The sequence below is a fragment of the Triturus cristatus genome, chromosome 3_1 (genome assembly GCF_964204655.1).
Source record: "Triturus cristatus chromosome 3_1, aTriCri1.1, whole genome shotgun sequence".
In the NCBI taxonomy this organism is placed as follows: domain Eukaryota; kingdom Metazoa; phylum Chordata; class Amphibia; order Caudata; family Salamandridae; genus Triturus; species Triturus cristatus.
Window position 1 is genome coordinate 1,098,664,894 of NC_140583.1, and position 27,708 is coordinate 1,098,692,601.

At 41.7% G+C, this 27,708-nt stretch overlaps 1 protein-coding gene across 1 annotated transcript in view; it reads right to left on the reverse strand.

Moving 5' to 3' along the window:
- Window positions 1–27,708, reverse strand: part of GLI2 (GLI family zinc finger 2) — a 231,520-nt gene that overhangs the window by 89,269 nt on the left and 114,543 nt on the right. Inside the window, exons 3-4 of the mRNA XM_085645973.1 lie at window positions 26,913–27,115; window positions 12,999–13,190 (exon numbers count right to left, since the gene is read on the reverse strand). Coding sequence (XP_085502099.1) covers window positions 12,999–13,190; window positions 26,913–27,115 — 395 coding nt within the window. The remainder of the gene's footprint in view (window positions 1–12,998; window positions 13,191–26,912; window positions 27,116–27,708) is intronic.

Below are 27,708 nucleotides of genomic sequence, written 5' to 3' on the forward strand. Positions count from 1 at the left end.
GCATAACTAAATACTTATAAGGTCCCAAAAGTGAGACCTATTGGCTATGCCAATGCTTGTTTCCCTTTGGTTCTCTCACCTATTCTTTCTTGAATTCTTCACTAATTTCTTTTTTCTTATTTCTTGGTTTAGATTTTGGATTCTAACACCAATTTCTGTTCTGTTATTTATTTTTCAATGTTCTTTCATTTGTTCTTTTGGGATTTTTATTCATTTTTCTATTTTGTTCTTTCAACGATTTTTACATTTGTTGTTTTTCTACATATTGTACTTTCATTGGTTCTTGTTCTGAAAACCTCTTTCTTTTAGTCTTAATTGCTTATATGATTTTCTCTCATATCGTATGATTCTCAGTGCCTTCTTCCATTCTCATTGATTCTTAGTTTGTTTTTGTCCTTTTCACTCTGTGATAGTTCAGTTCTTTCTTGGATTCTCTTTTATTTGGCCTCTAATTTCCTTGTATTTTTTGTTCCCTTTATTTTGTTGTTTTTCAGAGTCTCCTTCAATTCTCACATTCATGCTTTCTATAGTTTTTTCACTACTTTTACATATACTATTTTTTTGATCGAATAATTATTCTTCCTTTCGTTGATTTTCAAATTAATCTTTTACTTCTCTTCATTCTTTGGTTTGCTTTCTTTTTTGCATATCTGTATATTTTGATTCTGCTTTTTATTCTATCAGTTATTTCATCTTTTACATTCATTCTTTGTGAATTTCTCATAAATGTTCTATTTGTACCGTTGCATTCTTTTCCATTTTTCTTTTATTGGTACCGCACTCGCTTTTTCCAGCACATTCTATTATTTTTCCATTCTGTTCGTTTATACCCCGTTTGTTTCACCAGGTCATTTTTTTCATTGCCTAATGCATTTTTAATTCATTCTCCCTCAATGTCGTTTGAGAAAAGCATATATTCTTTTTTCCGTTTTATTCATATTTCAGTTCTGTTACTTCATTCTTTCTTTTTTTTCAGTTCGTTCTCTCGTTCCAAATGTGTTCTGTCTTGTTTCTTTCTACCATTCTCTTTCTACTGTTCTCTTTCTACTGCACATCAGCAACGCCTGGAGCAGCGGGGTTTAACAGCGCAGTTAATTGGAGCGCTGCAAACGTATAGGAAACGGCTGGAGTTTGGAATTAGACAATCCCTTATTGATAAATCCAGGCCAGCTGCAGACCCTGCCCTCGGATAACTGCTTCCTCCTCCTTCCCCCTCGCCGCCGCTGCTATTTAATAACACAGCCAACTCAAACTTTGGCAAACGCCTAACATTTGTTCTGGCAGCAGCTGCCCCGAGTTTGGTCTCCCAGAGATCCTATAAGCTTCACAGTTCAATGAAATGTAACACTTCACTAGCCCCCTTGGTGACAGACAAGGTATCGCGCTTCCTGCGCCAGCTCCACGAGATACCCATCAGGGGGGCTTGATTGCCGGTCCAACAAAGGCTTCTTCATCCGGATTGGGCACATCATGCGTCTGGTCTGGCAGTGACCACTCTGATTGGTTAGCCTCATGTAACCTCAGAGCAGCGGACACTTGCAGCCACATCAGCAGAGTCGTAGGTATCCCTCAATACCTTAATAGAGGCCTAACTGTGCCAACCCACCGGAGACGTCATGTCAACCTCGTCTGTCCATCAATGGCAACTTGAGGGGGCTAGGGCAATGTCAGGAACCCACAGTTCAGATGCCCCAAAACCTTACCCACTAACCACCTCTATTGGTGCTAATCCAGCTTTGTCAGCTCGTGCATGATGGTGCTCTGACACACGGGTATTATAGAGCTTTAAGGCCCTTTAAGGGCAACAAGCACATTGCGACCTTTGCCCTTTACAGAGGTGTCGCCGTGTTTTCTGTAAGCAGCAGCAATGCCCTTTGGAGACCCATGACTTAGTGCCTCTTCCACATGGTCGTTGTATTCATATTCCTTCCTCATCTCAAGTGACTCGATTTTTATGCTTGCCAATGGCCCCAACTCACATACATGTCACAGCATTTTCGATCCGGTGGCATACAGTGCCCTTGTGAGCCACTATGTCAGTTAACTTCCCTCCCTCCCATGTGTGCCTGCTCACCTGCACAAGGTTGCCAATACTGAATCACATGTAAGTAAAAATGTTTTGCACCAAGAGGATTACTTTGGGCCTGCTTCCACGTGACCTCTGATACTTGTAGGTCCAGCACATCTTGCCGTTCATTTGCCAGCTCCATAGCCACAACTCACCTACTCTGTCACCACAATGCTGCCACATCTCTTGCACTGACTTGCAGAGTAGTCACAAGCCTAAATATTGTGGGGCTACTGACATCCTCAGCACTATCAACATGCGTGCACGCCTCAACCCCTGGGCACCACCCACAAAGTAGTCACCAAATTCTTTCCTTGGCTCGGCCAAGCTGGGCAAGGCTGGCGGAGCTGAGGCATGCGGACGTCACCATATTATCCTGTGAGGGGTTGGTCTTATTGGGTTAAGAGCACTTGTGTCCATGGGCCAGTGGCCTCATAGCCTCCCTTCCAAGGTGCCTAAACACCATACCAAAGCGCTTCTTTGCGGCAGCCTAACATTGTCTGCATAAGTGCACTTTCTCATGTTTACAGTTCCCTCTAAGGAGACAAGATCACTTTCCATCTGTCTTTAGGGCATCTTGAAAGCAGTGGTGGAAGACTATATTGGTCACAAATGAAATCAGGGTCTGCCACGGTTTATTGATCGAGGTCCAGTTTCTGTTTAATACAATCCTTTATTGCCAGTAGCGAAGGATATGTGAACTGGGGTATTTGAAATGTAAGAAATATGCCCAGGATTACAGATTGATATCGAATACGTGGGCCGAAATTAAAAAGAGAGGTTATTAGTTGGACTATGGCCAAATTAGCTTCCACACCACCCCTCCACCCGAAGAAATGGGTCAAGCTGTCTACACTAAGAAATGATGAAGACAGTGGATATAGCTGAACGTGGGAAATAACCAATTTGAGTTGTAGAATTATTAATTACACTTATTGGAATGTTGAGAGGCGGTTAAAGTTGTTCAGCATTCATTCCATAATTACCCGTTTTTGAATGGCAGCATGGTCTTATTCAGATTTTAATAGCATTATTAATCTTGTAGCCAGTCACCAACGCACGCTCCTTCCTATGCACCCTGCCCTGAGGATCAGGCCCACAAGTAAATAACTGATATCTGCAGTCAGTAATGCTGCACAAACTACTTTATACATGGCAAAGCTTGCACGGCGCAGACCTAGCTTTTTTGTGAGAAAAGGTGAGCTATTTTTTAAGCCTTTCCGACTTCGGTTCCTGCAGTCGAGGCACCTCTCTCTCTCACCAGCATCGGTTTACATTAGACAGAACCCTAGTCTTTCTTCGCTGCTATTAATCAGCGTGCAGGTCAAGACGGCCGCGCGCTGCAGCTCAGCCGGGAGATGGCGCGCGGACGAACGCAGCCTCCCATTCCGCAGCGTGCCCACACTCACAGCCAGACCTAACACCTCTGACCACAGAGCACCTGGACGTGACCTGCATTCAAAGTGATGAAACCACATGTATGTCTAGACCGACCCCTGCACTTCAAGAGGCTACTGCTTGCAGAAATGCAACTTGCAAAACACGCTGATCTACGCAGCTCAGACCAAATAGGTCGGAACGTATAATTTAATTCATACCCTAAAAGACATCGACTTGACCAGTGACATTTCCTGCATCGCCCTCAGACACCATGATGTGTGGACTGTCACTAAACTTTTGGAACTCGGATTTTTGTCTTTTGACAAATCTAGGCATTCATCAAGCCAGGGCCGGATTGAGGAGCCAAAGGCACCCCTGGCAAAAATGGGCAAACATGGCTCGCTCCCGTCGTCTCCTCATACAATCTCCCTCTTTCCATCCATCCTCTCTCTCTCTTTCACTCTCTGTCTCTCTTCTCCCCCTCTGATCGCTTTCTCTCTACCTTCCTCCTCCCTCCCTAACTTTCTCTCTCTTTCTTGAACCCCCCCACCCCCCCAAGCTGATGCAATTAACCTCCGGGAGCTGATGGCCGGTGGAATAAAAGGCCTGTCCTGCCCTATAGAGTACCCAAAGTGCCCTTTGACCAGATAAACTTAGACAAGTCAGTCCCACAATTAACTATTTCCACATCATCAACACCACTGTCCCAGCTCTTTCTTGCTTAGCTTCAGCTCTTTGAGCGTTGACCCGGTGGAGGCTGATTCACCAAAACACAAATGAAGTCAAACATCCTTTAACCCTTGATGACATCAAAGTGCTGACCTCCGGTCACACAGTAAGCACCTCTCCTGCTTGTTGCTGAAGGGATTGTGGACAGGGCAAGAAGTTGAAAATTCACAAAGTAAATGGACCCGTTAGAATCCTGTTGAATGTCTGTTTTTGCTGATCCCTGCCTGGCCTATAAATCGATGGGTATCAATGGTCAGGGGTAGTAGTGTCTACACCTTAATTTACATCCATAAATGCCAGAATTTGTTTTAACTGTGCCTCATCCAGGGACACCAGATCACACTCCATAGTTGTATTTACTGTGCACACATTTTGGAATTTTTTTTTATTTTACATTTCAAAATATGATCCTAACGCCCAATTGGGCAACTTGCCTCTGAAAAACAATTACAAATATACAAATATACAAAGCCTTCAAAAATGAAATGCAAAACTATCCATTTCAAGATTTCAAATTGATTGGTCTGGAGACGATCGGTATCCCGTCAGAAGTGTTTTTTGATGTGTGACACAACTGGAAGCAAGAGGTATGGATGGAAAAAGGACTTAAATAACAATGTATTAATTAAAGACAACAGAGGCTGCCTTCCCAATATAAACTGTCAGGACAGTCTGGTAAATTTGAACAGGGTCAACCGAATCATTTGATGGGGTGCAAGAAGGATATTAGATATGTGTAATATCAGATGCGCCAGCTCAAATGAGATTTGAGGAGTATCTTTGACAGAAAATACCGGTATCATCTCCTTACACTGAAGAAGTGGCTTGTCACTGCAAAACACGTGTTGGCACTGGCTGTATTGGTTGTGGTGCATTTTAAGAATTATAAAGTACGGGAGAATATTGTTACTGACGCTCCTCTTAGTTTTTACTGTAGTGTACACCAACGTTTGGAGTAACACTACAGTAAACACTGAGGGGAGCAGAAGCTGTGGACTGCATGTACCATGATGCAAAGGAGCTAACTTTTCTGGGATGTGATGTAGTGTCTGGCCACACCCTATTCCCTTCCAAAATGATTTTCATGACCTCCGCTACCATTTATTTCCCATTTCTAATGTTCCTTTTTTTTAAAATTGCATTCCGGCCCATTGATTGCACTTCATCCGGCCTGAGCCGGAGATTCCTGCCCGGGTGCAGAGATTCCGATTCAAACCAGAGATTTCGGCCCGACTGAGGGCATACAGATACGACTCATAAATGACCTATGTGAATACTAAAAGTCAGAAAGTTCAACTTTTGTCTCAGATTGCCTTTGCAAATCGGGCTCATAGTTTTGAGCACAAATCTCCCATACATGGCAAATATCATTACCTTGGCCCCTAGGAAGAAAAAGAGGGGTTTTTACACTGGTTGACAAGAACAGGATACTTATTGTTAAAGGCATGCAGCTCTCCAGGGCACAAATGTGTTTTAGCCTAGCGATGACATGAAAAGAGAGCGGTATTCTTTTTGAGAATCAAAGCTTTGGGTGCTCGGTTTGCATTTAAAACCCCTCTTTTAGAAATAAAGCACACATTTGGGAGAGCCATGGGGCTCAGATGTATACAATTCTTCTTAATGCACAAGGAGACTGGTCTCAGTCATATCTCACAACAGTGTGCTTGCTCTCTTCAAGGTGAGTTCTCTAAGACAGACTGATTTATTAAATCTCAACTCTTATCCTCAGCTGTCTATGTGCTCCAAATAGGAATTAGTGCCACTGGAATTGTGTGGTAGAGAAAGACAAAATTATGTGGCAGGGTTGACTAAATGATGTGATAAGAAATGGGGAATTATGTGGCACCATAATTGTATCTCACAATTGGATACATTAGGAGTTACACCATGGGACTTCAAAAAGAGTCACAACATATTTCAGGTTCTTGCAATGTCTTTGTACTCTTGAAATAACTGCAATTTAGAGAACAGTGTTTATCAGTGTCTGAGAGAGAGAGTAATTCTAGCCAAGCTGCCTGAATTGTATTTGTTTTGTTTCTTTCTGCAGAGAACAGCATTCACCAGTCCATCATATGGGAGGTACGCTCTCCTTGGGCAATATTTTCACTTTTTATATGTATATTTACAATTCATAGCAGAAGGCTACAAAATAACTTTAATAAAGGCACTGGCTTATCACTTCCAGCCCATGGGCAGCCATTCTGATTTTCCTATCACTCATTGGAGCTGGAAACATTTTTTTGTTAAAAATCTGAAAATGATGCAACAGAGTATGGATTATGTGGTGAATGAGGCAAGTTCAAATTTTCACAGAAAACACTGTATAAACCTATTTTTCCAGAGACCTTTACTTTCACTAGTTCTGGATATGTGTCTATAAAACATAAATACAAAGTATGAGACCTAAGGTAGGTAATACCTGGCCATTTGAATATTCCATGTTAAGACAAAGTTGTTTTTCGCCAATTATAACAAAAAATCACCTTTAAATCGTCATCCAATCAGATTTTTCTCGTTTCCTATGAAATCCAACAACAATTTTATTTTATACAATTCAACAATTTATTCTTTAAAATTATTTTAAAAAGGAAAAAATAAACTAAAAAAGACAAAATAAAAAAGTTTTAAGTAACAGGATCCTAACAGAATGACAGATATCAAGCAGCAAAGTTAATTTATAGCCCACATCAACCACAGAGTCCATTAAAGGAAAATCGTAACAGCAAGTGAGCTAAATATTGACCAAGACCAACACTTTAAATCATTATGAAGTACGTATGAACATGGAAACGGAATTCAAAATAGCTGCGAGGAGTGCTGCTTCCTGTGCAAAAACATTACTAGGGAAAAATGTGGTACAACTGAACCTCTCTGCAATCCACTGTGGCCGCCCCGCCCACATATATGCATGTTGTATGACATTATCGTTGGGCACACTACATTGCTTTCCTGTGCCAAGCCTGCCAGGCTGCACTCCTCCTGTGCCAAGCCAAGTACTGGGCTAAGCAAACGGAAGTACTCATTACAGAAAATTGCTGGTATCCAAAATGCTAGCAGGTGAGGTTTGCTGGGAACGGTGTATCGGGCACTCAGATTGATGGACATTGGTTTGGGGCGAGCTCCGCCACATAAAACCCTATATTCCCAGTGTCAAAAGGGTTCACCCACTGGGAGACTTTTTAAGCCAGATGTAGTTCAAACTCACTCTTAGGAGAGGCTACTGCCATTCCCAGTCTTGCATTAGATCTAGGAGTGGGATTTTCCTTTCAAAGGATGGAACTTCAACACAACACCGGATCTGTACACAGATATGTGCCTAGTAAATGTATTTTCTAAACCAAATCTTCGTACAACTGAGATTATTTTCAAAATATTAAATTGGGTGGGTACGTGGATTAATGAATTCAACTCCATCAATCAGAGTTTGACCTCATGGTCATAGATCTAAATCTTAGTGGGTCCACTCAGCTTACCATCCTTCCAATGTTGATAAAATAAGTACCGCTGAGCTGAGTAGCTATAAATATCTGTCATTGGGTGCCAAGATTCAACAAAACGGTTAATGCCCACTTTACAAATACATATTATGTTTGATGTTATTTACCATTTTTGATGAAAAACATCTACACAAGTAGGTTGACCAATCTTGAGTTGAGGCTCAGCTGAAAGCATTATTACGCTTACGGCTATCGAGTACTGGCAGAAAAGCAAAGCAAGCACTAGAGCTTTGTGTTGGACTTTACAGATGGTTCATGCTCACCCTCAGTTCAGGATCATACAGCACAGAAGAAGAGCCAATAGAAAGGTCCTGTTTATACTTTGGCCCTATACACTTGTGTGGGTTGACTGGAAGGAGCCACAAAACAGAACTCAACAACACCGCACACAGATCCTCTCCTTTCAGCTCTGCCCAGGACAGCACCAAATAGACACAAAAACAGCAGCTACACCAATTCTCACTGCCGAAAACTCAGTGCTTAATTTTGCCAGTGGGCACAGGCACTCAGTTTTGGGAACCAGGGTTTATTTTCCTTCATCAGCTTTTGACTTGACCCAGGCAAATGTAATTCACACTAATGTAACCGTGCGTTATTTTTGCCATTTTTCATTGCGATTGTTACTCAAAATGCCTGAAATTATGATATTATGTCATGTTGCGTAATTGAGACTTTGTGCGGGTATAAATCCTATTGCAGGATCATGGGAAGAATGTCAATGAATCGTCACTTGTGATTTTGCACTTGATTTTAATGCAAAATGTGTCCGTGTGGCTAAAATGGACACCAGGATATATAACCTCAAACCACTGAACCTTGGAAATTCTCCACAGTAGGGAACCAAAGGTATCTCCAGGGTGAGCTGGCCTTCAATCACCAATGTTAAACACAAGAAAAGTCACCAGAGAAATTGATTACTGGTTCTTTTTTATAAGTGATTGTCCACTCCAAGCCTATCTCTAGAGATACACAAAAATGGTACAGGATGTCCTCACACACCACCAGGTGTCATGCCTCATCATAGAACTCCCCTCGCTCTTTAAAAACCCCAATGATGAAGAGCAGGCCTACACTTCATAGTAAAGGAGGCATTTCTACTTAACTCTTGAAACCGTGATATGAACTTGCTCAAAAACAATGTGATACATCAAACTAACTTTTCATTTTAGTGAGATATCACTTGGTAATAAAAAAACAGTGTGGCGACTAGGGGAACCAAGACCCCATCACCACTCAAACCATCAACATCTTTCTGCCTCTTGGCTCAAAAGAGTCCATCGCATTCGTCAGGATGAAACACAGGATCGTTTTGTGGCATACACTCCTGTCATTGCCACTATAAAATCAGGACTGACCTTTGTCATCCCTCACAATTCCTAGGTCCCTAAGCACCCTAAATGTGGGTCAACTGGGCCCCATGGCGGGAGGGCTCAGGAACCCCTGTTGTCACACATACTCCAAGGGGCATTCCTCATGGTTCACCTAGTGCTGCTTGCTCCTTCCTCCTGGTGATTATTCACACAGAAAAGTCGTGTAAAGTGTTGAAGCCGGCGTTTGGCATAGTAATATGAAATTCTGCAGATTTGTTTGGGCATTTTGCATAATTTCTGCAAAAAAAATTACACAAACTTCTCACATGTCAGAACAAGAGGGAGAAAGGCAGAACATGGAGAAAGACAGAGCAAGATCTTATTACACTTCTTAAGCCCTTGCAATACACACTTTCTTTGCCTTCAATGGTTAGAAGAAAAAAAATCTTCACAATCTGCCACTTTTGTGGAACAGGATGTGAAAGAGGATGTTGCCAGTGGCAATAGTGATTGGGAGAACTGGCACTGGAATTTATGGCATTGACCTACTGAACCCCAAGGATTTGTCACATTCATGAGGCACATCCTGCCAACCAGCAGCCTTTTGTTGCAACTTCATCATCATACCCTGCTTTACTCACCACATTAATGGGATCTTTGTGTGCCCTCACATATTTCAATGAGATCCAGAAAAGGAGCATAAAGGCCTTTCTGAGTTTCACCACACATCAAGCATATCAAAGAACTCTGCAAAAGAAACACTTTTTTGACTAAAAATATACTCGGGGAAACTTGAAAGGCTTTTGTCTTCAAAGAGGGCAGAGCTATAGGGTGGACACTGTGCCCTCGATGTACACGAGGCGTGTCTTTCCGCACAGGTTAACGTGGTGAAGCAAATATCTTCTTTGACCAAAATAACAGCGCTCTAAGTGCCATCTACCAACTCCAGTGCAAAAATGCCTTTGGTAAACTTCTGTAACACTTTTTATTTAGCAGGTCTTTCACACTAAGTGCTCATTGGATTAATCTATCAGTTCTGAAACTTGGACCAACATTTTGGTCCCAACTTCCCTACTACCATACTGTGAGTTCCGGGGCAAATCATATTACTTTCATGTGCTTCAGTTCACTCACTAGCTAGGAGTGCATACAACAGGCCCAGCACATGATAAATATTATGCATTTGTAATGCACAGGCTCATATGGGAACTTCTTAGAGCTGAACACTAGGTGAACATCAGATGTTTAAAGGTATCCAACTTAATCACTGAGTTTTACCAACCTCAGGAGGATGTACGACTGAGCTGACCCACTAGTATTCGAACATGTGATCAAGAGGTGAAACACAGAGCACTGTGGTAGACTCATTAGTCCACTGAGCCACCAGACCAAGCACAATTAAGTTGGCAATAAAATAATACCATCCTACCTCTGACACCCTTGCAATGGTGTTCACCCTTCATTCCAGTCTTGCCAGTGAGACTGTGTTCTTAAGATGGAGGCTTTCCGAATATATGCAACGTAGTATCAGGTCATGAGAAAAATTCCAATAAACTGCATTTTGTGATCAATGCACTGTGGAAAATGTCACAGAATGAAATTACTGCCATGTGTACTAGAAAATCAAATTTCTACTCAACGGAAGGTAGACATCCCCTCTTTTTGTCCTTTACTCCAACCGTGCCTATCCTCCACCCAGTTTGTCTAATGCCAGCCTCCACCTATTTGAAAGATGTGCTCAGAAGAGAGCTAGGGGAGGGACTAAGATAGCCACTGACAAGCAACTGAGATTGGCTACCATATCTCAATGATTAGACACCGAAGTAGCAAGCCCAATAGAGGATATTGGAGACAAATAATGCCATAATCTGTATATTCTTAAATATATATGAATCTAGGCTGTTTGTACGTTACCGATTGACCAGAACATTGAGTTCTCAGATGCTATCTTAGTTGAAAAGCTTTAAAATGTGCTCCTTTGGTGCCTTCCAAGGTGATCAATGAATGACTAGATGGAAGAATACACTATGTTGTACACTTCTGTGTAGATTGTCATACACCGTCAATTTGGAAAATGGCATCATAGGTAATGGAATGGCCGGTGAAGGATTGGAATGGTAGGTGAAATGGACAGTGGAAGTGTGTGCTAACTTACAAAGGTTTAATATTGAGGTTAAGACATTAAAAAGAGACAGATGGATGGGTACTTTATTATAGCACTATGTACCCATCAGTGATGGATTTAGATAATAGGCCAATTACTTGGTAGGATAAAAGCAACATTAATCCGTTTTCACAGATGGTGTCCTACAGTCGGATGCTAAGGTGGGACATCATGGACGATGTGACGATGTGACCGACGTATGCGGTCATCTCAGCAACTCTTCCACAAATACAGTCGCTTATGCTGGTGTTTTAACAGAATATTGAGTTTTCAAAATCGACCTATAAGAATATTGACTGCACTGTATTGTCATTTAATTATATATGTGTCAGTTCTGTACCCTGACTCTATATACTTGGAAGATAGTAAAAGTATGCAGTCGTGGTGTTAAAACTAGTAAATCTACACTTATCTATATATACATACCATAACAATAAAGTGGTAGTCAATAGTCTGGAGTCATTCTTATTGTAGGTAGGATTTATATCAACATTTATTTTTCAACATGCAACTCCTCTGCCCCTTGAATAAAGAAGATTTCTCTGTGATCGCTTTACATTGGTTGGTTCCATCCTGTTGTGTGGCAGTCTGTTGTCTCAGGTTCTTACAGCCGGAAGTCTCTCCCAGGCTGGATATTTCCATGGTCTGAAGTCTGCCAGACACACTGGTTTGGAGGTGTTGAGTGTATGCTACACCTCTGCTTTTGGAGTGTACCCTCAGCGCTGTCTTTTCAAATCAACCAATGGGTATAAGATGAATGAGCCAAGCTTGCAACCACTGTATTAGTGGACAAATTCACACAAGTGTGGCCCAAAATCTTGAGAGCCCCAAATTCCATGAGGTATGTCACACTTGTTATCTGAGCAAGGGTCTGTATTCATACAATTCAACAACACATACCCATTACAGATACAGCCTGGATAGTAGATTGTACGTAGTACTGTGTGTGATCTAGAAAGGAGTCATACTACAAACTCAGATCATTTACATCAATGAACCGCCCATCAGAACTCAGAAAGACAGTTAAGCGAACAGCTGTGGTTGCACGAAGTTCAAACCTAAGCTTCTACTATGAATAGTCAATGGTCTTGTAAATACAGCAAACTAACCAGGGAAACACGTTTCAAGACGAAGCGGGTGGAACCCTTGTAGACAATGTTCATTTCAGTCAGTCAGTCAGTTATTCTTTATTTCGATGGTTAAAAATCATCATAAAAATTCATGTTATAAAAAGCAAAACAACACAGATAATTTTACATTAAATTAGCATAAAAACAACCATCAACCAAACTGATGCAATTCATATAAGGTGCAATGTTACATACATATTTGCTCAATCTCTTGTGTTTCTTAGTCTTACTGCTACTTTTAAAAAACGTATTACTGAGCATAAGGTATACATGTCACTTGCTCTTTGAAGGAACAACAAAGCTGATTTAGCATGGCGGAATTTTCCATTTTTTAAGATGTCAACCAAAAACATACGCCTAGGAAAACGATAAAATGGACACAATTTAATTTAATTTCCTAGCTCTATTAAAATATGTACAAACATTTTAATCAGGCAAGTGTTGTGTTGGTGGGATTAGCCAAATATCAGCTGACTGTGTTCAAGTTTGTAAAGTGCACAGTTTGTTGTAAAAACAAATAAGATGGCTAACAAGGGGAAACAGGATCAGTAGGAGATGGGGTTTCCTTTCTACAGTCAACTCTATGGGAAAGTGCTCTCAATGTTTGCCCTGAATTATGATATTTGATTGACATTGCCTGACGTGATTACAGCTTGCAGCTGCTGACATAGAGCCCCAGTCATGGCAGCAGGACACAAACATACATGCACGCCTACTCACTGTCCACGGGGTTGAGGTAATCGTGAAGGTGTGCCATGCTGGCCGCCCCTCCACTCTGCAACAGGAGCTCCCCATAGGGATTTGGATGGGCAGCCATGAGGGCCATCTGGTGATAGTAGTCTGCAGGGTTGGCTCCTGGTGGAGGGGGCGGAAGTCCAAAGAGACCACGTTCCTTAAAGTGCTCATGGGCCACTGCAGAGGACACAGAAAGAACACATCACCATTAGAGACACAGAACCCCTTAAATCATTTGTTTGCAATCAATTTAGAACCACGTTTGAACACTCATAAGAGGCGCCCCATGAATTATGCAGCAATGGAGGACACAATTATGCAGCAGTGTTGGCTTAATTATGTGTCAAGAAAAGGCAAATTATGCACATTTTATGACCTGATTAGTTTGCCTTTCTGCCATTGTAACACACGTTAATGCTACCTCATTTTTTAAACCAATTTAATACATACATATAGCAGTCAGGAAACAAAAGTGGCCAGATAACCTTTTGAAAGAGTCTTCCCTCACATTTTCATCCGTTTAAACTAGAAACAACATTTTATTGTGAAACTATGTGACAGATGCTGAACTAGAAACAACATTTGTAGTTAAACTATGTGGCAGATGCTGGATGATGTGGCGAGTGATATATAGTGATATAATATGTCAATTATTATACAATTACTATAAAAAAAAATACAATGGCCCCATAATCGTATAATTCTGCGGTCCCTGCTTCTGAGTAATGCTTATAATTTATTATTATATTGTATACAAAAGAGCACTGCTGCATATCATAGTTGACCATTCACCCAAACTTTGCAGTTCATACTCTCCAGATGCATTACTGCAGTTCATGTCCGCCTTTTTTGGCCCAAATACAAGATAGTCTGGCCTCCACATTCCTGCATTTCAGTAAACTTGTAAAAGGTCTCTGATTCCCGGTGACTAATTTAATTATGCAATGAAAAAACACGTGGAATCTAGAATTTAAGGGGCCAGGCAATCCAGACGCAATAATGCTGTCAACATCGCTGGTCGCGCCCTATAAAAGAAGACAAGTACATCTGAGTCCATGATAGCTGTGGACAAGATTTAAAGATGAGGGCTAATGCAAAAAGTTAAGAGGTATTGGATTGTCCTCTTTATATTACTGGCTGCCAGAACCAATTACAGCCAGTCTCCCAGCTGCAAGTCCTCAGGCCGCCACCCGCTAGCGGTTCAGTCAACCCCTTTCCCGTGGCTTTCAACACGCTGTTTCTTAATGCAGTTAGCAAGTGGCCACATCTCATCTGGGTCCTTCTTGCATAAAGTCCCCCAGGGGTGCAACTGACAGTGCATCCATGTTCTGTGCCCATGGCGATCTTTATTATTACACAAGGGTACGCAGATATTTGTACGGGCCTTCTGTAATGCAGATTGCGTCAATGCTATCTCAAGTGGCCGTTCCCTCACATGCACAGGGATGTGGCGCATGAAAATTAGAGAAACACTTTGCCTGTGCGATCCATATTGCATTACACAAGTGGGCACAAGGGCAAAGACGTCGTCAGGAGGCGCACTGACTGTGCTCCACAAAGAGGTGGTGCACCCACCGAGGGTGCATGCTAAATGTAGTTTCAGCTTTTCTGATATCAGTATGGGCATGCAAGAACCAGCATACAAAGTCAGGACTGCGTGAATAGATTGGTGACTGAGTAGCCGAGCTTTTCGAAAGCACATGTTATGCTTCGATTATAAAAAAAAGGTTAAACCTTTGTCATAGTTAGAAAAACTTTATTTATTCTTTCTATACAAACCAAACTTAAACTACAAAAACATTCAAAATTCTAAAGTTTTAGTTATACATTTAATTTATAATTTACACAACACCTTCAAATTATAATAAATCACGCACCTCTACGCACTTGTAATGAACTCGTTAGCCACACTACATTAACAATAACTCGCATTTTCTCTATGCACTGCTTATACCCTTTCATATTATGCCACTCATACCATCAGAAATTACAGCATTGGCAACAACACCTATAACATCACAAATCACATCATTTGTGAGAACATAATGGATCGTTGAGTGGCTGCAGAGGGCAGCAGCATTTCATTTTTTTTCAATTTTAAAATTGTTAACACTGTCTGGGCATATGTTGAACCTCATTAGGACCAGTTTAGCACCCACATATAGCAATAAGCAACAGAAAGGTGACCAGTCAACCTTTTTAAAGGCCATTCCATTGCGTGGCAAAATGTGTCACTGCCTTTTTAGTAAATATTTGAACTGTTTGAACAAAAAACATTTTTTTTTGTTAAAATCAGCAGATTATGCAGCAGATGATGACCTATTTGGCAAATGCAGCATATGTAAAATCATGTGAAAAACAAAGTAGTCACACAATCACGTTATTTCAATGGCCCTGCTTACTGTGCAGTCGCGGAAGGAACTCCTCTCTTCACTTATAATGGAGAAACCTCCAGGACAATGCACAGCATCACTAATATTGGGTAAACTGTTCTTTTCAGATCAGGGAGACAATGACGTAGCAAAGATGTCCTTACAAATGTCAACTCGGGTTTAGTTTCAGTTCCATTAATTGTTTGGCTCAGTTTTCGGCCAGGGTGAATTTCTTTTTGTTCTGTAGAATGCAGTAAAAAACAGCTGCGGTTCCTGGAATTTCACTTTTGAAATCTGTGAAGTAGAGCAAAGCAGTGAAAGCCACACCATGAAACATGACATTTCATGACATATAGTGGTCCATCACAAACAACCACAAAACGGCAAAGCATTTAAAAAACGTCCCCAACAAGGCGAATCTGAAGAATTCTACCAAAATTCGTAACGTAGAGGAGTTTCAAAAAACATTTGTCAAATCAGTTCCAAGTTTCCGAAATGTCTTCAACCAACACGACTCAGGGGTCGATTACGATCCAGTTTGCCAAATCTGATTCAGAACCCTTGTTTCTGACTGAATCGTACACAGTTCCGAATGACTGATTACGATGCCTGGAAACCGTTAGGGCTGTCCGAATCGGTTCCGAAAGGCCCTCGGACAGGTCGAGACTTTCGGAGCCGATTCATACAGCTCTATGGACACGGTTTCTGGGCGAGCGATTTCGATGACCGATTCAGACAGCCGTTCCTATTCAGTTTCCCGAAACGAAACGGCTGTTGGCATTTGTCTTTGGGGGCCCATAGCTGGCCCCCCTCCACCCAGGGCCCTCCAAATCAGGCCTGTGGAGGTACCCATGGGTCCCCTCTTCCCAACTATGCACAGTGTGGCAGGCACCATGCGGTGCCTGCCAGAGGGTGCACGATTTTCCCCAGCCAATCCCCTTTCTTCAATGGGAGCTTGTGTTCTCGTTCTGAACACAGGCTCCCATTGAAGTCAATGGGAGTCCGATGGAATTGTATCCGGAAGCATCCGGATGCATCCAAATCGCTCAGTTGGACTCCCCCGATCCGAGTTGTTCGGAAATCATTCCGGAACCGATTCGGTCGGAATGCTTTCCGGATGAGATCATAATCGGCCCCTCAGTATTAGGTGCATTAGGATATCACAAATGTCTTTCTAGTAATCTACTAATGTGAATATGCTGCAAGACCATTACACATTCAATATTTAAATTGTTTTAGTAACACCGGATATAGGGGACTACTTTTAGAGAGCGTGTTATTAATCAAAACACAAGGAAAAGCTTTACAAGTCTTCCTTTTAAACACATCTTCCAGATCCGCTCAGCAGGACGAAAGGTGACTCCATGCCACTGGCATGTGATGCGTTCTACCTCGTTTTTCGTTATGAAAAGTATTGCCATCAATGCTTAGTTTGAAAAAAAACATAAGTGCATAGATTGGCCTAAAGCTTTTCTTAGGATCCCACTGGAGGTACTGTCGAATACCAAGTCAGCAAATAGTCAAATACCAAAACGCCCTAGTCTTGATTCCACCTCATGCCTCTTTCTTCCACCGCACTACACTTCCGGCATCTTTCTCTCACTTTTGCTGTTTCTTTAGCGTTCCTTCTTTCTCCTTTTGTCACTCATTTCCTGTCTTCCATTGTCTCCTTCTTTTTCCATGCTTTGCTCATAGTCATTAAATCGACAATGAAAAATAAACAAGTCACAGTCCCCAGAAATGACAGCCAGTACCCATGAACGTAAACCACCAGCACGAAATAAGCACAGGCTAATCTGACACTTACTTCCCTAGTAGGTTAAGGAAAGTAAGCATAGAGTTAGACCACGAATGCGAGGGTCTCGTTAAGTTCCAACACCCATGATAGCCCTGTATGCACAGGCGTCAAAATTGAGTTTCTTGGGTTTCATCGCATCTGGTTAGTACCAAGTGCAATAAAATCTAACAGTCGGATTCTTCTCCTGATAAATTTTGGCAGTTCGCCATGTTAAATTGACCAAGTAAGAGAGACCCAGTGGGACATTTAAATGCGGATTTTAGTGCAAAAAGCACCAAAAAATCAAGTTACAAGCCACTTTCAAACCCTTAATTGGAGCTATTTATCACATTCAGTAATGATCCCCAGTTTACCTTTATCGCTGATACCCAGTTTACCGTTGTCAGGTGACCGCACCAATACCACAAGACTTGTAATCAAGGCCTAGAAGTACAAGAATGCCGTTGTTTATTACATGAAAGGCAAGACTGGGAACATGGTCATGCCAAGCATTTGAGGGATGCAAGTTGAGGCACAGATCTACAGAGAGGAGGAGCCAAGGTGGGTCATAAGAAATGAGTGCATGGGGACAGGGGGAGTATTTCTTCCCATATGGGTTACCCTATGAGTTTTGAGGAATATGAATGCAAGCCAACAACTTGACTAGTGCCTTTTGTCAATTAACATTATAGGAGTGCATAATTGCTGATAAAAGTATAGTTGTGGAAATAAGCAAGGAGTGTACATATATTTTGTGGTAACCTGCATTGTTTATCTAAATTGTGTTCCTAGTTGCAAAAATAGGTAGCACTTATGCCATCGTTGCTAGCTCAGAAACATCTGTGCCTTTTCACGCCTGTTGCTAGCCACGGTTACTTGTACGCAAAAACAAAAATCCACATGGCTCGTTATTGTGAAAGATTTGATAAATGAACGAAGAATCATCTATATCGCCAATCTGTATGGAATTCACATCTTGGCTTCTGGATATGGCAAGTAATTTACCATTTCGCTCCCAACTAATTAGCCTAAAAATTATAAACTGCCTTAAAAAGAGACTCCAGCGGCAATTAGTGTGTAGGTGCCCTAGTTTAGCGATGTGAGGGAGATGTTTATAGCCATTGTAGTGTGGATCATTAATCACTAATAGAATATTCCTTTAGTTGTGATTTAAATACGATTTTTACAATTATTTAAGCCATTCTTTATTTCATAATGCATTCACTTTAGCACACTTTTGGGATCCTTTTGGAGAAAGAGGCACACGAATGGCAGAGAAAACAGATCAGCACAAGAAAAATACTTTATGTTGAGTAAAGCAGTGTCACGATGACCACCTCTACCATGAACCAGGCACATCCTATGATTCTTTTAGAGTTTATATCTGAAGGTAAACTAACTAGTATGTAATGGTTACCACCAGGAAAAGGATTCATCTATTTACGACAAAATACCATTTAAATTCACCATCCTCTTTGATAATTCCATCATGGTAAAAATTCCTGAAAAACTTTGCTGCTGTTGATTTTTGGGGGGGGTTTACAATACAAACTCTGCATTTTGGTTGGTGCGACACATTCTGTTAGTCCCCATTCTCCTGCCCGTGCCTTTCCTTCCTGGCAGGTTCTGAGCTTATCAGCGCCCCCTTTATCATATCATTGTCAGAGGTAGAAAGAGGACTTATAATGCAGTGTTCTTCTCTGTAATGGTGTATTTATATACATAATTACAAAGCACAGCTCTGCCCTGTGGCTCACTGACATTTCTAACAATGTCTTGGACCTTCTCCTCCCGTCACGCTATTTCATCCTCTGTTGCGACCACAAAATAAGACATGGAGGTGGAGGAGCAGTAATTCATAGGAATGTGGTAAATCAGAAACTACTTTCTAATGAGTGCTTTAATTTCTTCTAATGTCTTTCCTGTACATTTCCACTCCCAATGCCTCTAATCTTAAAAACAATGCCATGTACCACCCCTCCTTGTGAAAACACCTCATACCTTAAATGAGAATGCAGGCTACAAAATACAATAAAGTGCATTGTGCTTTCTGAGGCGATGTTGTTACACGGACGCCTCTGTAATGGTACTCCCCAAGCTTCATTCCTAGGGAAGGCAACAATGTAGTGCAATATGTTCAATCGTAATCTAGTTAAATCAAACCAGACATTTCTCTTATGAAACCAGGAGGGATAAGACTCACACCCAAACAACAAATTAATTAAGTTATAGTTAACACCTGCAATCAAAATCCAACTGGTGGAGTCGACCCTGTGTGATCTGGAAAGCTCCTTCACTTTGGGTATAGCCTTGGAATTAATACTTGCCAGATTGCTGGCCAATTCTGACAAACCCAGCTCTGTGGATCTCTTCCTTATATAGCTAAACCAAGGTATGGCTTAAACATTGTCTCGAGAAAGATAATCCTCCATTACATCTTTTGTTAATTGTGCTTCCGGGTTCCTCCAGATCTTGAGCCATAGTAATGTGGGATCCAGCTTTATTTTAACCCCCATGGGAGCTAAACTAAACTATGAGAGGCACATACATGCAGGAATTTATTGTGGAACAGCCAACAATATGCACACAAACTTATTTTATACCTGCTGTATTGGCCCCACACTACTGCTCCATAAGTCGCTACAGAGACCCATTTACTCTGATAGATATCAGTCATGTCTCTTATCAGTTTTTGTCCAAGCCTTCTTGCAAAAAAATAGACCGACTCCACAGCTGTTTGTGTTTGGGCGGTCCTAAATTGGTGCAAAATTTGCCCGGATACATTTTTGTCAAAAGGAAGGCTCAGGTACATACAACTATTCACTCTTGAAATTTCCGTCCCCTCTAAATAAAATGACCTAGGTTTCACATTTCTTGGGCCGATACTCATTGTAAATGATTTTTGTAGATTAGATTTAAGACCCAGCCCCCCCTATAATTATATAATTCATCTAAAAGAAGTTGTAAAGCATTAGCAGTTCTTGCATTAAAACTGCACTGTCTGCGAACATCAGAAGTTAATCTTGTCCATGGCCAAGAGCACCTTACATCAGCTTACACTGCTCCGGAACATAAAGAAATTCATTCATGAGCAGAGCAGGAGAACTGTAGTTCAGGCACTGGTACCCTCCAAACTGGACTATGGGAACTCTCTCCTCAGTGGCATCCTTAACGCACACCTAGAACCACCGCTTTTTTTAGAGGCCACAAAAAATCTGATCACATTTTTCCCATATTTTATACTCTGCAGGGGCTTCCCATTGAAGAAAGAACACAATTGAAGACAGCATGCATCACCCACAAACCCCCCCTCAATGCTACACCCTTTTACTTGGTTGGAAAACTGAACATTTCTAGTTCTCAACGATGACTGAGTAATGATGAAGACCTCCTGCTGGAACCTCCAACATTCAAGCAAGAACGCTTTCTGAAACAGGCATTCTTTGGAAGTGCAACAAGGATCTGGAACACTCTCCCAGCATCTCTTCCCACACCTTCTGTGTTTTTAACACCCTCTCCCCTGATAACAACTGCTAGATCTGTCTTTAATCGTTGTTGCTTAACTGATATATTTATGATGATTGATATCCAAATTCCTCTTCTTGCTCTTTTGTAAAGCGCTCTGATGACCTTAACCGAAATTCGTGCTTCACAGAACCTCAAAAAATAGGTATATGAATGAAAAATTCATTAAATAAAATGAATTTCCCTTGGAGAGTGGCCACAACTTGAACCTAAATGGAGACAAGGGCCGCCATAGTGAGTGGGATCCTTCTATTTAGTCGTTATCAATGACATATTAAAATCAATTATGTTTTTTAGCAGTGGTGTTCCATTGGTGTGGCTTTCATAATACAACTCTTCATGTTAAGTCCATAATCCCATAAGAAATTATTTGATGAAGCATCATTTAAATAGAATACTCTAGTAAATTATCATTCAGATACCCTATGAGTTTCCATTAGCATTCAGATATTTCTATGAGTTTCTTAAATCATTTTTTTTCTCCTATAGGAAACCTATAAGATGATTTTGTAAGTGTGAGGGGCCTGGAAGAACAAGGACAGGACAAGGAGTCTTTGCTCTGGAAATGAATCTTGAAAAATTACAAAGCACACAAACCACTTGTCTTAATGAGCACTGAACTCTTAGAAGGAGCTATATCTCTGTGAATGAAGTACAGGTGTCCATCACTGGTAGGGATATTAATTGAAGCAAACACAAGGAGATGATGGACGGAGCGCTGAAACCTTTCAGACACTCACCCCTAGTCACAGATCTGGGATATTAAATGATTCAGAGTTAGTGGAAGGCCCAGTTTCAAGTAGTAGGTTTTTCTTTCATAAAGTATTGCATTCTGGGTGTTGTAGTGTCCATTTTAATTGAACCAGCTGTACTAAACTATCCAGTTATAAAGATTTTTTCTAAAAGGCATGCTTAGGGCAGGACATGTAGTACCTGGATAAAATAGAGCCAGTCTTTTGAACCAGATTGTTGGCAGCCACAAAGTTCAGTAGTTATGGTGGAAGACTCCTAAGAAAACAAGCATCTGTAATGCAATAGGTCTCGCATTCACGCGAGTTTCAGCTACTGGCATTGTAAATGACAACGCCTTTTATTTATGTTTTGGTTTTTAAAACATAGATAAAAGGCATTGTCATATACAATGCCAATAACTTAACCTCTCGCAAAAGCGAGACCTATTGCATTGACAATGCTTGAAGGCATCGCTGAGTTGCCCCCTTCTGTCTTCTATAGCCCCTGAAGAGCTCTCCTTTTGTTACGAGTTAAATAAACAGGCCGGTGTACACAACTGCGCACAAGAGACGCTCCTGCAGTAAGAGAAACTTATTAAAGAAAATAGTGCTCACAGACTAAAGAAGACGTACGGTGTAACAACTGAAGTAAAAGGGCCAGCTCTCATAGGAGGTTACAAATGAAGACAAGGCGGTACTAAGGAGGGACTAACAAGCATATTAAAGAATCAGAAGCCAGCATTTACGAACGACAAAGACACAAGCCAATTACAAATATGGGTGGAAAGTGGGTGGGGCTTCATGTACATACTCCAATACAGCATGGCTCGCATAGCAGCGCATGCGCAAACTAGGCTCGACCTAAAAATGTGGGGCCCTGAACTTAATTGATTTGTTTTCAACAAATTAAGCACTAATGAGAGGGGAGACAGATGCCAGATATTGTGACATGCTGACATAGATGTTTGGATTCACGCTGCAAGAGCTTTATGGATGACATTTAACATTTTCACTTGGGAAACAGCCATCACATCGCATGCGTTACAACACAGGTGATTACGACTTGCGTTGTAATGGTACTGCGATGTAACAACGCAGTCGTTGTAATGACCCTGTTGTAATCGCATGCGTTTACAACGCATGCGATGTAAAAGGCTATATTCTTTAAACTTAGATGATTAGGACACAAGTGACCAATTAGATTTCAGTGCACAAAGCAGGACAGACTGGGACAGATCCAGAGGGGGGGACTTTATGGTGCCAACATTGCCATTGGTAAAGCCTGCCCCTGACACAACCAAGCATGGTGGCTATCACTTATCCCGTGCTGGGGCTTTGGCCTGCTGCAGCAGTGACCCCAACATGAAGTTTCTTATGTAGTGAATACAGAGTGATAATCCGACTCAAAGGCGAGACAAGGTGGAATGTCATATGAGGGCTGGAAACAAAAACAGTATATAAAGTGTCATAGGGCCAATTACATTCTAAAATGAACCACATGGTCAAACTCTGCTCTACCACTCCTTACTGCCAGTTAAAGCTGAACTAAGGTAAAGGATATGAATGGAGCTAATTGCCACATACCAATAAAACTATGAATTTATTAGCACCCCAGATCTTCATACTAAATTAAAACAAGAAAGCCATTGGAGTGAGTCTCGTCCTTCTCAGTTTAAGCAGCCAAACTTTGGGATTCACTTCCAACGAAAATACAATGCATTCAGGAACTCGTAAAGGTCTGGAAAGAGTAAAGACCAGGCTATTCCCAAGATAACTTCTTACTTTGATCTTCAGATCAATAACCACTGTACAATAAAATTCCTACGAAGATTTTACCGCACAATGAAATGGACACATTCAGAAAACCACCTACACCCAGTGCTCATTTAAGCCGGTAGTTTCTGGTGCTCAGCACCCGCACTTAATCATCACCACCGGCACTTTTCATGAGCACCAGTTAAGGACACTCACATTAATTTATGGGGAAATTAAGTGATTTGCCAGAATCACAGGATGCTGAGCCGATGCAGAGACTTAAATCTGATCCCCCAACTCCGAAGTCTGCAGTTCTGGCCATTACGCCACATCCTACCCCAGTTTCATGATTAGCAGTTGGTTCTGTTTTAGGCAGCGCTAGCAGGAGAAATGGTCTGGTGCAAGCTGCCTCCCCCCCGGTACTTATTGTTTTACAAATTAACACCTGCTGACACCTAAACCACGTCTCATTCTAGAATATTCTAACTGAGGGAAGAGTGCAATCCAACACATTATGCGCATACTAAAAACTCCATAAAATCCATACCCCATCATGGCAGATGAACTACAGGCCCTGTAAGAACTCCAGTATACACAAGTCCACTAAACCAGCTTCATAGCTTTATCTGAGCCACTGCAGAGATCTGCTACCACTGCTGGCCACAAAAGACTCTAGCACAGTCCGTGCGGCAACTCGCAGCTAAATCACTGAATTTAGACACAAAGAAAGGATGGCTGCAAAACATTCAGTGCCAGGCAAATCTAACGCTACTCCCAGTCCTGCCTTTTCAGCTACACAAATATGCACATCCATTAACTATGTTGTGAAGGGGAACTATAATTAAAGAAATATTCAAGAGACCTGCAGAGGTGACCTAGGCTGCGGGCATGATGCAAACTGTTACACCTTTCACCCATCACACTGCTAAGGGCTGCATCCAATTACAAAGTAGTTGCACCATGGTGGTCCTAGTGCACAATATGGAAATACTTCCCACATAAGTTCAGAACAAAGACAGCATCTGTTCGACCACATACTCTACACGGCATAGTATACTGCCCATGTGGGCAAGTGCTCCCATGCCTCTACCTAGTGTTAGGAAGCACTGTATAAATGCTACAGTACAATAGAATACAGCGCCTCGTGCTAATAGGACAGCAGCACAAATCACTAAACAGTGCGAGGGGCCCTTTGCAAGTAATAAGCATTGAGAAGATGTCACCCAGTGGCTAAATTGTCAACTGTGAAGTCAGAATATTCAAGTACCATTCTCAGCTTCTCCACTGATCTTTGCTTTGTGACCCTAGGCAATTTTGAGTGCCTTAGTTCTCTGATTTGCATTCATTGGGAGAACTTGCCATGAATATTTTGCGCCACTAGTTGCATGCAATGGGCATTGGCCCTCAAATTTGGGGACTGAAATGTATTCTTCGTAAACAGACAACATTGACCCAGAGCAGGTGTCAAGGCAGAAAGAGAGAATAAAGGAAAAAGTGATCGATAGTAAAGTGACAAAGTGACAAAGGGAGAAAGCAGGGATGAAAACAACGAGGAAGAGTGAAATAAGGAGAGTACATACAGGGTAGTGGATTAATGAGGCATGAGGTGAAATCAAAGTAGGCAGCCTAGCTATTTGCAATTCTATTTGCAATTCTGGCAACCAGCAGCATAGGAAGGGTCTCCTAAGAAAAACTTAGCGCCCCTACACCAATGTTTTTTGTTTTTAATTAAGCAATGGGGAGTGCAGAAAATAATTATAATTGAGAGATATATCAACAATAAAACATCTATACATTTTGACAGTCACCACAGGAAAGTTTAAAAAGTAATCATTGTCATAAATACAGCCCAGAATCAAAAGTGAGCGAAACAAATGCGTTTAAATAAGCAAAATATGTTATGTTATAAGCATTTGTAGAGCTCACATACACCAAACGGTTTCTTGGCGCTGGAATAAAAGAATCACCATACAACGCCCTCAGTATTACTCATCCGCCTGTTTGAATAGCCATGTTTTTAAGAGCTGTCTGAATCTGGTGTAAAAGGGTGTCATCCTAATTTCTGATGGCAGAGAGTTCTATATTTGGGGACCAGTAAACAAAACCTAGCGCCACCGAGTCTCTTCTTTTTGAATGAGGGAATAGTAAGAAGATTCAGATGAGAGGATCTTAAGCTGCGGGTGGATGTGCATTTGTGGTAACTGGACAAAAATTTATAAACAATACATTTGTAGATTTATATAGCACGGCTTATCACACGTGAGGGTATCCAGGCACTGGCCATGGGCATGAAGAGATTAAGTGATTTGCCCTGAATCACAGGATGTTGAGCAGACGCAGAGACTCGAACCCAGATCCACAGCTCCCGAATCGGCAGTTTTGGCTGCTGTGCTACATTCTCATGAAATGAATGCAGGACTGTTGCCATGTAGGGATTTAAGAATGATGCAGCCAGGCTTGAAAACTGTTTGCTGTTTCACCGGTAGCTAGTGCAGTTCCCTCATAAAGGTGATATGACATTTCCTAGGTATGTGAAAATCTAACTGGCTGCCTGGTTTTTGTGCCAGTTGTAGCCTGTGGTATGCATAATTGTAAATCTTTACATTCATCTTTACCAGAGCATATACCAGGGGGCGTATGTATAGATAAGAGGTATGGAGACAAAGAGGTCCCTTGGGGCACTCCACATGAGAGTTGGACCTTAGGGGAGCTGAATGAGGGTAGGAGGACTGATTGACGATGGTCTTTCAGAAACGAGGTGATTCAGTCTAGCACTGAGCCCTGTAGGCCTGCAGCTCCAACACGGTCAATCAGAAGTTTATGGTTAACCGTTTCGATAGCCGCCAAAAGGTCAAGAAGTACCAGCACCTGAGGGTTGCCCCTGTCCGCTTCTTCCCTCATGTCATCCACGACTGAAACAACTGTTTCAGTAGAGTGAGCTGGTCAGAAGCCAGTTTGATGTGGGTCGAGGAAATGAGTGTCTTCTAGGAACATAGGCAACTATCTGCATATGCCTCCAGAACCTTAGATAAGTACTGTAGCAAGGATATGGGGCACTAGTTTTTCAACATGTGTGGGTCGTCCCCAAATTTCTTTAATAGCAAAACCCTTGTTGCCTCCCTAAAGAGTTGGGCACAACCCTTGACTCAGGGAGTTATTGAGAAGGGAAAAGGCTGGGTCCGGAAAGTGGTCGAACACTTCTTTTAGCATCCTAGGAGGACATATATTGTTCAAGGCGCCCAACTTTACTTTAGTTAACAATGTGTATTCTGCTGATGGTGGCCCACTCAGACAATGTTGAAGGGTTCCTGTCATTGATTGGGGTTATTGCAGTGGGAGGGCTAGGGGGGATGCCGTCTTTAATTAGTTTGATCTTATCAATAAAGAAGAGATTGAGAGCGTCTCACGGAGTCTGTGTAGGCGGGATCGTTGTAGTCACTCTGTCAGGCTTAGATAATTCAGTGACAATTCAAACATTTCTTTAGATTTATTAGTTGAATTTATAATTTTATCTGAGAAAAAGACAAATTTAGCATGGATGATGGATTTTTATATTTTTTAAGCTGAAGTAGATAAAATATAATATAAGAGAGGTTGCTTTTAAGTAATTACCTAGACTATTGTTTTACAATGAGGGGGTAAAGTTCAAGAACCTGCACGTGTACTCAGTAACATTCATTTCTTACTGAGGCTCAGGTCCCTCAGGGAACACAACTTACAGTGCCTATGTGCGTATTACCTTCAGCGGGGCTGAGGCCCCTTGCAGCGGAGATCATTGAGAGGGTGGGGCTACTGTGCAGGGAGCGCAGGTAGTGCTCCATGTGCGGGTTCACGTAATGATGGGTGTGGCCAAACGGTGATTCGCCAGTCGCAGCTGCGTGGGGAGAGAGACGGATAAGCGAGATGTCCGAGATAACAGGACTACCAGTCAATGTCGAAGGTCTGTGTGAAGAAACACAAACATTATATATTACATACATGGTATTACATACAGAAGTCTGCAGTTGTCATTTTTACACAGAGTTGAATAATCGCTAAATATATTCTTGGTCGCTCTTTCTTTACCACGCCACACTATATTTCTTCCAATACTTTTACAATAAAACTGCAGACTAGTTAGGCAACTTTCACTTTATAAAAATCCTAAACTTTGGAAAATCGCTCTTCTATTCAGTGCTTTGCTAGGAAAAGAAAAAGTGCCATGGTCCAATGTTTATCTCAGAAGCCTCCGACTGGTGCTACCGAATGCCACGTGCCCAATACCACGGCTGCTTAGTCTTGATTTCACCTCATGCCTCGTTATTCCACCACCAGACACACCTTGCCCCTTTACCTCCCTCTTGCAGTCTTTCTCCTTTTGTTAAGGTTTTCCCATCTTCCTATTCCACCTATCCCTCTTGTGTATGTTTCACTCTCATGCTCTGATTCAAAATCTGATGAAGTAAAATCACTCAAATATGAGTGTCGATGGGATCCACCTGCAATCACCAGCTCAAACTAAGCACCGCTTAAGTTCCTCATCCCCTGTGGTTATC